The sequence below is a fragment of the Strongylocentrotus purpuratus genome, unplaced genomic scaffold, assembly GCF_000002235.5.
Source record: "Strongylocentrotus purpuratus isolate Spur 01 unplaced genomic scaffold, Spur_5.0 spur5_scaffold_5, whole genome shotgun sequence".
Taxonomy (NCBI): Eukaryota; Metazoa; Echinodermata; class Echinoidea; order Camarodonta; family Strongylocentrotidae; genus Strongylocentrotus; species Strongylocentrotus purpuratus.
Genome location: NW_022145611.1, coordinates 13,117,832 through 13,130,688, shown reverse-complemented (window position 1 = coordinate 13,130,688; position 12,857 = coordinate 13,117,832). Strand labels below are relative to the sequence as shown.

At 36.7% G+C, this 12,857-nt stretch overlaps 1 protein-coding gene across 1 annotated transcript in view; it reads right to left on the bottom strand.

Moving 5' to 3' along the window:
* The window catches only part of LOC579722 (T-complex protein 1 subunit delta), a 29,753-nt gene that overhangs the window by 6,777 nt on the left and 10,119 nt on the right, over window positions 1-12,857 (bottom strand). The window contains exons 2-8 of the mRNA XM_030999398.1: window positions 5,661-5,713; window positions 4,693-4,782; window positions 3,682-3,790; window positions 3,099-3,241; window positions 1,984-2,105; window positions 1,261-1,396; window positions 609-748 (exon numbers count right to left, since the gene is read on the bottom strand). Coding sequence (XP_030855258.1) covers window positions 609-748; window positions 1,261-1,396; window positions 1,984-2,105; window positions 3,099-3,241; window positions 3,682-3,790; window positions 4,693-4,782; window positions 5,661-5,713 — 793 coding nt within the window. The remainder of the gene's footprint in view (window positions 1-608; window positions 749-1,260; window positions 1,397-1,983; window positions 2,106-3,098; window positions 3,242-3,681; window positions 3,791-4,692; window positions 4,783-5,660; window positions 5,714-12,857) is intronic.

Sequence of the window (12,857 nt, the reverse complement as noted above, 5' to 3'; positions counted from 1 at the left end):
TTATCGAGGGGTGAAGTTCAAAACACATTAATATCTCAAGTTTTATTCCATGGAATTTCATATTTATTTCATTGATGTCAAGTTCATAATAATTGTAGTTAGTATGGAAAGTTTCATAGCGATATTGGCAGTAATAAAGGCGCAACACAAATTTTAAGATTTGACATTCTAGCAAACACATGTTTCGATTCACGCAGATGTCCGTTGGTTATTCAAATAGAACGGGCCGCTAATGATATGCAAATTGGGGTGCTCCGCTGTGCCTGTATAAAGCAAATGAACATGGCTTCCCATGGAATGCCTGGTATACGGCCAGACAGGCCATTTTAAATATCTACCACTAGTAGGTATGCTTATCTGTGTTGGTGCTTTCCAGTATATAAGATTTCAGCAAGATTTTTTCTTTATTCTGGTAAAGATACAAGTTAACATGCATATTAGGTATCATGCTAACAAGTTTCACTATAAATACTCTCAAGTTTGGCTTGAGACTACCAGAAGCAACTGAATCTGTAATCATTGCACAATTGAGGGGGGGGGGTGAGTTCTGTAAGATTACAATTGTCATGACAAGTTTTTTGGACAATAGAAACAGTAAATGGTATTACCTGAGAATAGACTTTTGAATGAGGAGTACATTACATCCTGCCTTCTTGATCTGTTTGACAAGGTTGAGGATGTAGGCCCTCTCCTCTCTCAGCACTCGATCCATCTGGGTGTAGTCAGATACTACTACCTGGTTGTCCATCTAAAACATGGGAAAACACAAGATGTCATCATCGGTTCTCTTGGGATACAGGTGGTCCACAAACAAAAATTCAACCATGTATGTATGTATGTAATCAATCAGTAATATACTTAGCTCAGAGATAGCCTTTTTCAAATCACTGTAAGACTCATAGGTGTCCTAAGTAAAGCTAAGTCATCACAGCACACATATATTTTCTGATATCTTTAATTTGTCTAATTTCTATCATTCATTAAGTTTGAATTTCCATTGACAATTTCTTCAACGAAGCATCAATGAGTTGCGAATGTAATCATAACATTTAAAAAAAATATCAACAGAGGGAGCAAAAGGCGGAAAAATTAATAGGCTGCAAAATAATCTTTAACCACTTGGACTTGAAAACTGTAGGGTGGTGCAACATACAAACTGAATAGCAAACCGCAAACATTATTTTGTCAAGGAAATTACATAAAAAAATTAAAACAAAACACAAACTAGAGATCTGAGGAACATAAGGACACTGAACTTACATCAGTCTTTGGAGCTGACAGACAGAACTGGATTAGACCAATTTTAGCCTTTTCTACTTTGTGTGGCCCTGAAGATCCAGCTGCCTTTTGACTGAAGACGATTCCTTTCACTAATTCAGTATCTTCAATAGTTCCACTGTGTAGCATATGAAATGTAGAAGGGGAAAACTGATTAATTAATAGCTTTACACCAGTCCTTTGCTATTCAGAAGGTGGTTACATTCTTAAAATACAAGACGTGTCATCATCGGTTCTCTGGGGAAACAGCGTGGGCAACAAACAAAAATTCAAACATGTTAAACTGGCACGTGGAAGGAATATTGAAAGCATTTCAGTACTATAATTTGCTCAGAGAAAGCCTTTTTAAAATCACTGTTGGACTCATAGGTGTCCTAAGTAAAGCTACGTCATCACAGCAATTTCAGGGTAAAAGATTACGTCAAAATAATCAAGCGACCACAAGCTGCAGGTCAAATACTAAATTAATAATATTCCTCTGGCCCCCCCCCCCACCCCCCTTGTAAAAAGTTTACCACTGATGGTAACTTTGCCATCAATATTAACCATTATGGCAACAATGCTAAACAGCCTATTCTAGTCACGGTTTCCACGGAAGTTACCACCAATACTACAAGATATTTTACAATTCCTGATAATAAAAAGCAACAAGTGTTTCATTTATTTTATTTGAGCTCCTACTCACACACACACACACACACTTACCCTATTTTCTGGATACATTTGATGTCGGTTAGATCAACGTTGGTGGCTGTGGAAGAGTCTATGACTTGCAAGATTGCATCAACAGCAATGGGAGCAAGGAGACCTGAGTACTGGGATACAACCTGAATGACACAAAGATAACACATTTTTTTAAAAGAACTTTTCCTTATGATGTACAAAGGTAAATACTGGTAGTAGAGGTATCTTAGCTGAGTGGTTTAAGCACTTGACTTGAAATGCAAAGGTGGTGGGTTCGATCCCAGACACAGCACTAATGTCCTTTGGCAAGGCATTCATATATATTTGCCACTCCATACCCATGAGAGAAATGGGGACTTGGTAGGACGATGAAAGCATTTGTGTTGTTACATGCCATATGCCCTCACAATCCGATGACCGGGGTAATAATATCTGTAAAGCGCTTAGAGACGGTATTTCGTATCAAGCACTATATAAATCCAGATTATTATCATTATTAGTTTTTTTTTAAAACCTCTAAAGAAGTGTCACTTTCTTCACTTATTACATCTGGATGCCGAAGTAGAAAAAGGCACAATTTGAAGTACAGAACATGAGAATGCAATCACATGCTCAGACATTGGATTCAGCAGTATCTAAGGGTAGCCACCTCTCAGCCGAAGAATTTAATTCTTCTTCTTCTTCTTATTATTATTATTATTATGTATTTAAGCAACAATTGCAAGTCACAGTGACTTTTTTCAGCTAGAGCAAACAATTCTGATGTGAAGTGTAAACTGTGTTACAGTATAGCAGCAGGTTTGCAGCAATACGATTGGGGTAGCTATACATTTTCATCAATCAAAAAGGACCTCTTGGCATGTGACAACCATCTGATATGCTTTGCTCAGAAATAGCCTGTTTCAAATCACTGTTGGACTCATAAGGTGTCCTAAGTAAAGCTACGTCATCATGGCAATGGCATAAAAGACAAAGAACCCAGAGAACCTAAGCCCAGAACTATTCTGATATTAGTATTATTGTAATTTTTCTTCAAATATGATGCATGATGGGAAATTTCTTGCAGGAAAACACCCTTGAAGCTTAGTTAGAACCTGCCCCTGATCCTATTCCTATTGCATTGGTGAGCAACATACCTTGGAGTTGAGCGACGTGGTAGCACTCTGTAGGAGAGCTTCTCTATCATCTAGCTTCACAGAGACAGACATATCAGCCAGGATCTCACATGCCTTGTCTGCTGCATGCTGGAAGGACTCCGATATGATGGTCGGATGAATACCTGGTTACCAAAACAATAAAAAACATAAAAATAAGATAGTGGAAGTTTTAGCTTGATACCCATTATTGTGATCAGATAAAATGTGTGAAATAAGTTGTTTTTTCTGTCACGCATAAACGATCATAAAAGTGGGAAGTAACTGTTGAACAATATCTAGTTCTCAAAAGCACCAACAGCATATTTACTAATTTACAGAGAAGTTTTATTTGGACGAAACATAGCAATCAACTCTTCCTGCAGCAAACTGATTATTTTAAACATCCCACTGAATACTAAGCCCAATAAAACATGCGATGGGCCTAGATGCAAAAACATGGTAAACCAAATTCAAATCATGTTCAGTACGTTACCAGATATAGACGATCTGTTCATTTTCAAATGGAAATATTACGCCCCACGGCTGAGATGACAAGTGAATCTGCATTATTTTTTTAATTTACCCTTGTCCAAAAGCCTAGAAGCTGCCTCCAAAAGACTCCCAGCAATAACAACTACAGTTGTTGTTCCGTCACCAGCCTCCACATCTTGTGCCTTCGACAGCTCTACCAGCTGAACAAGAAAGGAAGAAACAAAACAAGTTCAAATAATTAATATAACCACTGAAGAGATTCAAATAGAATGGATTTGTCGCTTTCTCCAACTTATCATAGATTGAACCACAACCCCTTTTGAGGTTGAACTTTTTAAAATAAAGACAACTGACACTTCACAAATTAAGAAGTGGCCTGCCTAGCCAGGGAAAATTCGACAGCATCAGTAACTGACCAATATTGACACAAACTGCAAACTAAGGGCTCCACTACATAGTATTTTTCCACTACACAGTAATGATAATTAAAACATATTTCTAGGGATCCATTCAAGATGAAGGGTGATCACTTGGGAGTTTTATCTGTTCCTCCATGACCATTCTTGGGAAATTGATTTTTGGACATTAAAGTTTATTTAATTGTAGTGGTTCATTAATTCTTTCAACAAAGAGATTGGAAAACATAGCCCTTGCCCTATGGATAATCATGTCACTTAAGACTGTAATTGTTTCTGTTAGTCCAGGTGTAGCGAATGAGCACCTGGCAGGGTATTATGGTACTGGTAATTACCATTTGTTGATGAAGGCTGCTAAAACTAAAAGAAGTGTTATTTTGAAAGTGCATACAGAGACACTGCTTCACGATACATCACGTTCTGTATTTTCAATCACTGATTCATAAGAATAATAATAATCATAAAATAAATAATCAAAAAGGAACCTCCTAGCAGGTGACAGCAATCTGATGTGCTTTGCTCAGAAATAGCCTTTTTCAGATCACTGTTGGACTCATGAGGTGTCCTAAGTAAAGCTACATCATCATGGCAATGGCATAAAAAACAAAGAACCTAGAAACATCATCATCATCATCATCACTACAATCATGGTGAAATCTCTGAATGATAACCCTCATGATACCAACCATTTTGGCAGCTGGATGAAGGACCTGCATCTGTTTCAAGATGGTCGCACCATCGTTGGTAATTGTTACATCTCCCTTAGCATCTTGAATCTGCAAAACAGACACAGATAAAAAATTAAGTCACAAGGCATAGATACTACATCAAAAACATTACCCACACATCAATATCATCATTTTTTCTTAAAAGTGTGCCAATTACCTGAAAAAATCATGTGTATATCACTATAGCTAGAATGTATGAAATTGACCTGAAAAATTGACCTGGCGTTCTATAGGTAAACGATTAATATTTGAAGAAATAAAGAACGACATTAAACACTGTGTGTAAGCTAATCAAGTCGGACTTGGGTTTCATGCGAGCCATGGCCTATGTGAGTGCGTGGGCATACTCAACAAGAAAACTTTTACTATTCACTGACAATGTATTTAAAATGTTATATCTCTTTGTAGGAGTAAAATTTGAACTTTTCAACTTTGAAACTCTTTCTTTGAATACAATATAGCCACATGGAACCCCTAACATCAAAAGGAAAACATGTTTTGGTGATTGGTAGACTTTAATGACCTATTTCTTGGGGGTAGGTAGGCTCATATTGAAATCTCGCATTGAAGTTTACGATAATTGAAGATACAAGTATCAAATGTTTTACAAAAAGGATTATTTGGGGGGGATATTGTCACAACATTACAATTTTGCTCCACCATTTTAAATGTAATAGTTTCTTGTCTCCTCAGCAATTCAGCACATGATACACAATGTGGATTGATTATCACCCTTAGACTATTTAATCACAAGCTAAAAGTATCTCCGACTTTTAATCTCATAATTATTTGAAAAATAAAATGTATAATTATAATTTGATTTGAAAAAAAAAAAAAAAGAAGATTGAATTGCATTATTCAAAGCGGTAAAATTACCAAATGAAATTAAACAATTCAATGCAATAGAAAACTACTTGCATACTGACCATCTTATCCATGCCTCTTGGGCCCAAGCTTGTACGAACAGCATCTGCAACAGCTGCAATTCAATAAGCAAAATCAAGAAAACACTCTTTAAAAGCAATGAATAGGTAAACAAATTTCTAATCATGTACATAAAGATGGATTTTGTAAGGATTAGGTGCATGTGAACACTTGGCTCCATAAGGGAATTGGCTGAATTTAGAGATGCTGCAAGCACACGCCTTTTTACACCATTCGCTATTGTCATTAAGTCGGCATCAAATCAACAGTGCCAAATCAGCCTCTTTCACACAACGAAACATGCATGATGCATTTTGGTATTTTTGGACCACTCACCAGGATCAATATCACACAAATAAACGTTTTTTCATGTAAATCGCATGTCAGTTCAATTATCATCAGGAGTCAGGAACACATGGAAGGTAAGCAAGGTCCATCGCTCCAGTAGCAAATTTCCAAATTTCAGGTTAAACTCAAACCAAATCACCTAACTCCGAAAGTTGGGGCTTTGATTGAATCGGAGCGACACCCTCTCACCTTTGATTGGGTATTCGGCAAAAAGTTTTCGTTTAAAAAGATTGAAATTTTAAGCACTCTTATACCTAAATTCACTCATACCTTGGATAATTCATACCATTCAAAGTTGTTGTAGAGTAAAGGAGGGGGTAATCGACCATCTCCAGTTTTCGGCCGATTGGTTGTATGCATGGTAAAATCCCTTTAAAATACATCGCATAATAGCATATCACATATCCCACACATAACATACCATGCCAGAGTTACTGAAGAACTACATTTGCAATGGAAAATATATCCTAAAATATCACATTTTAGCGATGTAATCTGCGGTCCCGCTACCCGAAACTGAAAAATCGAGTATCTTACGCGTGCCTGTAAAAAATATATGGGTACCATAAAATGAGCTTTATTTCAAGTATTTTTCAGATTTAGAGCCCGATTTTGTGCGAGTCGCAAGCTCAAAAGTATCTCACCGCATGTATTAAATCAATGCAGCCGGACACCGCGACGCACACGATATCTCTGTCTAATTCAGATTCCAATTTCCGATCAACGCAGTGCTAGTCTTCAACATGGCGAGCACCGGAGAGCTCCGGCGTGGGATACCTGCTCCGCCCGCTAGTGCTATAGATCAGCGCGGAAATGCGCGGCGCACGCGCTTCCTATTGACTGGTTCGCTATGCCGATAACTGCCTCCGAAACAGTGAAAATTGAAATGAATATTGTCATGGCAATTCGGGATTTTTTTCTGGGATTCTTTTTTTGTTTAAATAATAATAATATTTGCTTCATGATTTGAACAAGAAATGATAATAAATAGGAAGTAAAGGGTCCAAAAAATAAGGATTTTGTCTTAAGTGGCTGAAAACCCCTCCTTTACTATGTGAAAGTCTCTGTACAAAGTTAATGTAAAATGCATCAAGATTCAAGAAAATCATTGCGGAATCCATATTTTACATCGTCAATGCGTGGATTAGACAGCAATAACCATCTGATTTGGGTCATTTCTTTAATAAAACTGACATTTGTTGTCATTCCCCAATACAGATGGCAACCCAGAGATCTCGTACCGTGTGGGTAAATTAGAGCCACAGCGGAACAGCTTTTCGTTACCGACATTTTCTCCCCGATTTTCTTTATTTAGATCTAATTTTCTGATTTCTAAATCAGATGTAAATTAGGTCGGTCTATATATCTCCTAATTACAGTTTTCAAAATTTGCTAACCTATTATAGAATGTGAAATTTTCGGACTTACTTATATGAATTATCCAATTTGTATCTTAGAAACTGTGAAACTACGTTCATGCACTCGAAAATAGAGCTATATGACCCGGCGGCCGGTATATTTCCGGGTCAACCTACGCCAATGGCCAATCAGAGCACTTGTTTCGTGGGAGTTCGTTGGTCAAGCCGGGCCGACTCGTACGTAGCTACGGTAGCTATTGGACGTTCGAAAAGAAAAAATGAATATTCATCAACTAAAACCAAGACGGATAATGTTGTCGACGAGACTTTCTCGGATTAATCATTAATTTAGGATCTAAATGAGCAAGCTATCGTAAGTCAAATAAGCTATAGAGTAAAGGAGCCCGTAATCGGCCAGCTCCCGTTTTTGGCCGATTGGTTGGATGCAAGGTAAAATCACTCTAAAATACATCGCATAATAGCGTAACACATATCCCACACATACCATACCATGCCAGTGTCACTGAAGAACCACATTTGCAATGAAAAATATATCCTAAAATATCACATTTTAGCGATGTAATCGCCGGTCCCGCTACCCGAATCTGAAAAATCGAGTATCTTACGCGTGTCTGTAAGAAATATGGGTACCATAAAATGAGCTTTATTTCAAGTATTTTTCAGATTTAGAGCCCGATTTTGTGCTAGTCGCAAGCTCAAAAGTATCTCATCGCATGTATTAAATCAATGCAGCCGCACACCGCGACGCACACACGATATCTCTGTCTAATTCAGATTCCAACTTCCGATCACCGCTGTGCCTGTCTTCGGCCAGGCGAGCACCAGGGAGCTCAGGCGTGGGATACCTGCTCCGCCCGCTTGTGCTGTACATCAGCGCGGAAACGCACGGCGCGCGCGAGCGCTTCCTATTGACTTTGTACATGCGGCCGTAAACTGAAACGCTCGGCCGATAACCGGCTCCAAAACAGTGAAAATTGAAATGAATATTGTCATGGCAATTCGTGATTTTTTTCTGGGATTCTTTTTTTGTTTAAATAATAATAATATTTGCTTCATGATTTGAACAAGAAATGATAATAAAAAGGAAGTAAAGAGTCCTAAAAATAGGATTTTGTCTTAAGTGGCCGAAAACGGGCTCCTTTACTCTATAGCCTATATGTTATTTTTAAATTAATTTTTATTATAATTGCAGCAGTTATGAGGATGTAAAAAGTGAAAATTTTGTTGCATATCTCATTCATCGTGGTCCGGTCGAACCAAACCATTTGTTCTGTACAGTTCCTCACAGTAAGAGGTCCCCATCCTTCAGTCTCTATAATCTAGCCTTAAGGGCTCTCTCGAAATGTTTTTTTAATGATATTATTCGAGAGAGCCTTAAACGTCTCCCATACCCCTGCACGGAGAGGCATGTAAACAAAACTCAAAAGTGGTCCAAAATCACACTTTCGCGCACCCGACCAATATTGGACAGTGGCTTTGATAAATTTTGTCCGAGTTTTGGTCTTAATTAGCGCTTTAATTTCAAAATCGGATCTAAAAATAACAAAATAAGAGCAATTTTCTTACCAGACCGATACAGCTCAGCTCCCTTTTCACGTGTACCGTGTGAATTCACGATGTCTACACAATGGTGATGACCTCTGACTAGCACTTCGTAAATGTGCTGCTTCCGTATAATGCGCTGAATAACACTCATACAGCGCATTATACGGAAGCAGCACAATTTACCCACAATTACGGAAGTGCCAGTCAGAGGTCATCACCATTGTGTAGACATCGTGAATTCACACGGTACACATGAAAAGGGAGCTGAGCTGTATCGGTCTGGTAAGAAAATTGCTCTTATTTTGTTATTTTTAGATCCGATTTTGAAATTAAAGCGCTAATTAAGACCAAAACTCGGACAAAATTTATCAAAGCCACTGTCCAATATTGGTCGGGTGCGCGAAAGTGTGATTTTGGACCACTTTTGAGTTTTGTTTACATGCCTCTCCGTGCAGGGGTATGGGAGCCGTTTAAGGCTCTCTCGAATAATATCATTAAAAAAACATTTCGAGAGAGCCCTTAAGGCTACTATTAGGGTGTCTGGACGATTTTTCAATTTTCACTTTCGGATCGTTTGTCACCATTATTGTTGGATATTTAGAAAAATCATTGACTCATAACTACCCATTCTAAATTTCAAGACTAACCGATGTTTCTATCAAAAGATACAGCCCCCTCAAATCTATTCAATATTCATACGATTTTGATCAGAATGGTCGAAAAAGATGTTACACGCAGAGTTGCAAATTGTGCTCAACAGCTGAGCAGCTCGAGCAGCAATCTGCGTAGCGCTATATGCATAGCGTACGCCTGTTGCTTAGCTGCGGCGCTTATTGAGCGCGATCGTTAAACTCCTCCTCCTTCGTCTTCAGTGTGCATCCGCATACGCGTCCGTTCTCCAGATGACCCGTGACATTTCACATGATGTCATCGCTCCCTCGTGCGCATGCGCTGCATTTCTGGCTGGGCGATGATGACGTGATCTCAGCTGAGCCAAGCTTGGCAGCAGCTGGCGATCGCGCGCTGAGTCATCACGTCAGCTCAGCTGGGGGGGATTCCCAAGCTCAGGTGCGTATTCATAACAATCTCTTTGTTGCATGAATTAATTGTTGCGAAAAATACTTTGGTATTTCCTTACACCGCCTGATCCTTAATGATATTAGATTCAGATCAAAATACAATCGTGCTGTTGTAGCTATAGGTACACAACTGCTAGTGCAGTGCAATGCATGCAGTGACTGAGTGAGCTTGAGTGTACGGTGATTTCGTCAATGCACTAGCTTCAATGGGCTGGTATAATCATGATGCATTGATCGCTGGCTGTCTGCCGTCTGGCTTGACACTGCCAACATGATTTTAATTATTTTGTACTCATTTGTTCATCGGATCACATCACTCTTTTTTGCTTGATTCCCCCTTCCCTTTCACTTTTTTGTTACCATGACCTCGATCTCTTTCACTTATCTAATGATAAAAACAAACAAGTTGTTGTGCTTTATTATATTTTTTAAATTTCAATTTCTATCATTCTTTTCTGTTTTGACTATCGATTGCATTATTTAATGTAGCCTTTAATTCCCACTCTCTTTTCTTACCCTTGCATGTTGCATGATTTGTGCTTTGAAATTATATCCGCTCATTACCACTCCCTAATATCTATTTTGTCTCTCATTTTCCCCATCTTCAGCTAACATTTGTACGCACCATTTTATTACTTGCTCGTAATTCTATTGTTCGCTCTCTGACTCAAACATTGTCCAATTTTGTTGTATTATTATCTTTTTATTTTATTGTTCTCTTTTTCATATCAATCTCGTGTTTTGTCCTGCCTAGTCTCTTTCGATCTCTCCCTCTCTCTCTCCCTAAATCTAGATTTCAGTAGTTTTCCCCTCCTCGCTCTCTAGTTCTCCTATTTATGTACAAAAGAAAGGCTTGTATTCATTATTTGTGTGTTATTCCACCAACAATCACAGGTTGATTTTTTAATTTACAATTATTTACAACTGTTTGTCTGACACAGACAATACTCTGCAGTCTGTATGCAGGTATGAGAAAATATGCAATCATCTTAAGATCATCATTCAAAAAGTGAAGGATACATGTAGCTGAATATCTACAGTAATTTGCATGCAAAAATAATTCAAGCAATGTTTATCTAGACCAAGTTACGTTCTATCGTTAAGTGGCAATGTTTATACAAAAAAATTGAATAATCTATCGGTACATTTCAAATGTAGATAATAGATATATGATTACAGTAATTTACTACAACGGTGCATCTTCCAAAACTGCACCGTCATACTTCATCTCCAAGTAGGGGCGAAAAACCCAACAGCCTAAATCAATAGTTTGGAAAATTCCCCTACGGCCCACGTTTGCGATCATAAGTCGCAATTGAAATATATGTGCAACCAAGCAAAATGCTCTTGGATCTGGCCTATTTCATAAGGATGTGATATGCTTTTTATCATACCCCTTTTCATTTTTTAAACAATTTAAAATAATTTCAAGAAGTCAGAATCTATTTAGCCAAAAAATATGTGTACCAAGTATGCCCTTTTTCTTTGAAAAATTGTATTTCATTTCATTCTTCAGATGATAACAGTTACATGTATCAGAAAAAAAATGATGTAAACACAGGCTCACAATAATAATGTGCTCTCCCCCCCCCCCCCCTTTCACCAATATTATATAAGTATGCCCTTTTCTTTGTAAGATTCAGATGATAACAGTTACATGTATAAGACAAAATGATGTAAACACAGGCTCACAATGATAATGTGCTCTTTAACTACCCCCCCCCCCCCCCCCCACTTATTCAGCGGCTGGCTGAGTTGTTGTGAAAAATCCTGCGTATGCTACTGGTCCAACTAATAATTGAAAATATTGAAAACTTATATAAATTAAAGAAATTTAATTTTAAATTGGTATTAATTAAATCTATCAAATCAAATTTTCTGACATAGTATAAAAACAATATAAAATCATGATTAAAAATATTGAAATCTTAAATATTACAGAAGAACTTTAATTTTAGATGGGTATTAATTAAATCAATCATAATTAAAGATATTGAAAACTTGAATATTACATAAGAGCTTTAATTTTAAATGTGTATTAAATCAATCAAATTTTCTGACATAGTATAAAAACATAATATAAAATCCAAATTAAAAGTATTGAAATCTTAAATATTACAGAAGAACTGTAATTTTAAATGGGTATTAATTAAATCAATCAAATTGTCTGACATAGTATAAAAACAAAATATAAAATCATAATTAAAGATATTGAAAACTTGAATGTTACATAAGAGCTTTAATTTTAAATGTGTATTAATTTAATCAATCAAATTTTCTGACATAGTATAAAAACATAATATAAAATCCAAATTAAAAGTATTGAAATCTTAAATATTACAGAAGAACTTTAATTTTAAATGGGTATTAATTAAATAAATCAATTTGTCTGACATAGTATAAAAACAAAATATAAAATCATAATTAAAGATATTGAAAACTTGAATATTACATAAGAGCTTTAATTTGAAATGTGTATTAAATCAATCAAATTTTCTGACATAGTATAAAAACATAATATAAAATCAAAATTAAAGATATTGAAAACTTAAATATTACAGAAGAACTTTAATTTTAAATGGGTATTAATTAAATCAATCAAATTTTCTGACATGGTATGAAAACAATACCGGTATATAAAATCATAATTAAAGATATTGACAACTTAAATATTACATAATTTTCTGACATAGTATAAAAACAAAATATAAAATCATGATCATTTGATGGAGTAATCAGTTCTTCACAGGCTCCTTCCTAGGACAGGAAACGTCCGGTGATCACTTCAGCAATCTGCAGCATCACAAACAGTTCTGATGGTCGTACTGAGAGCTGCAGCAGTGCAAGG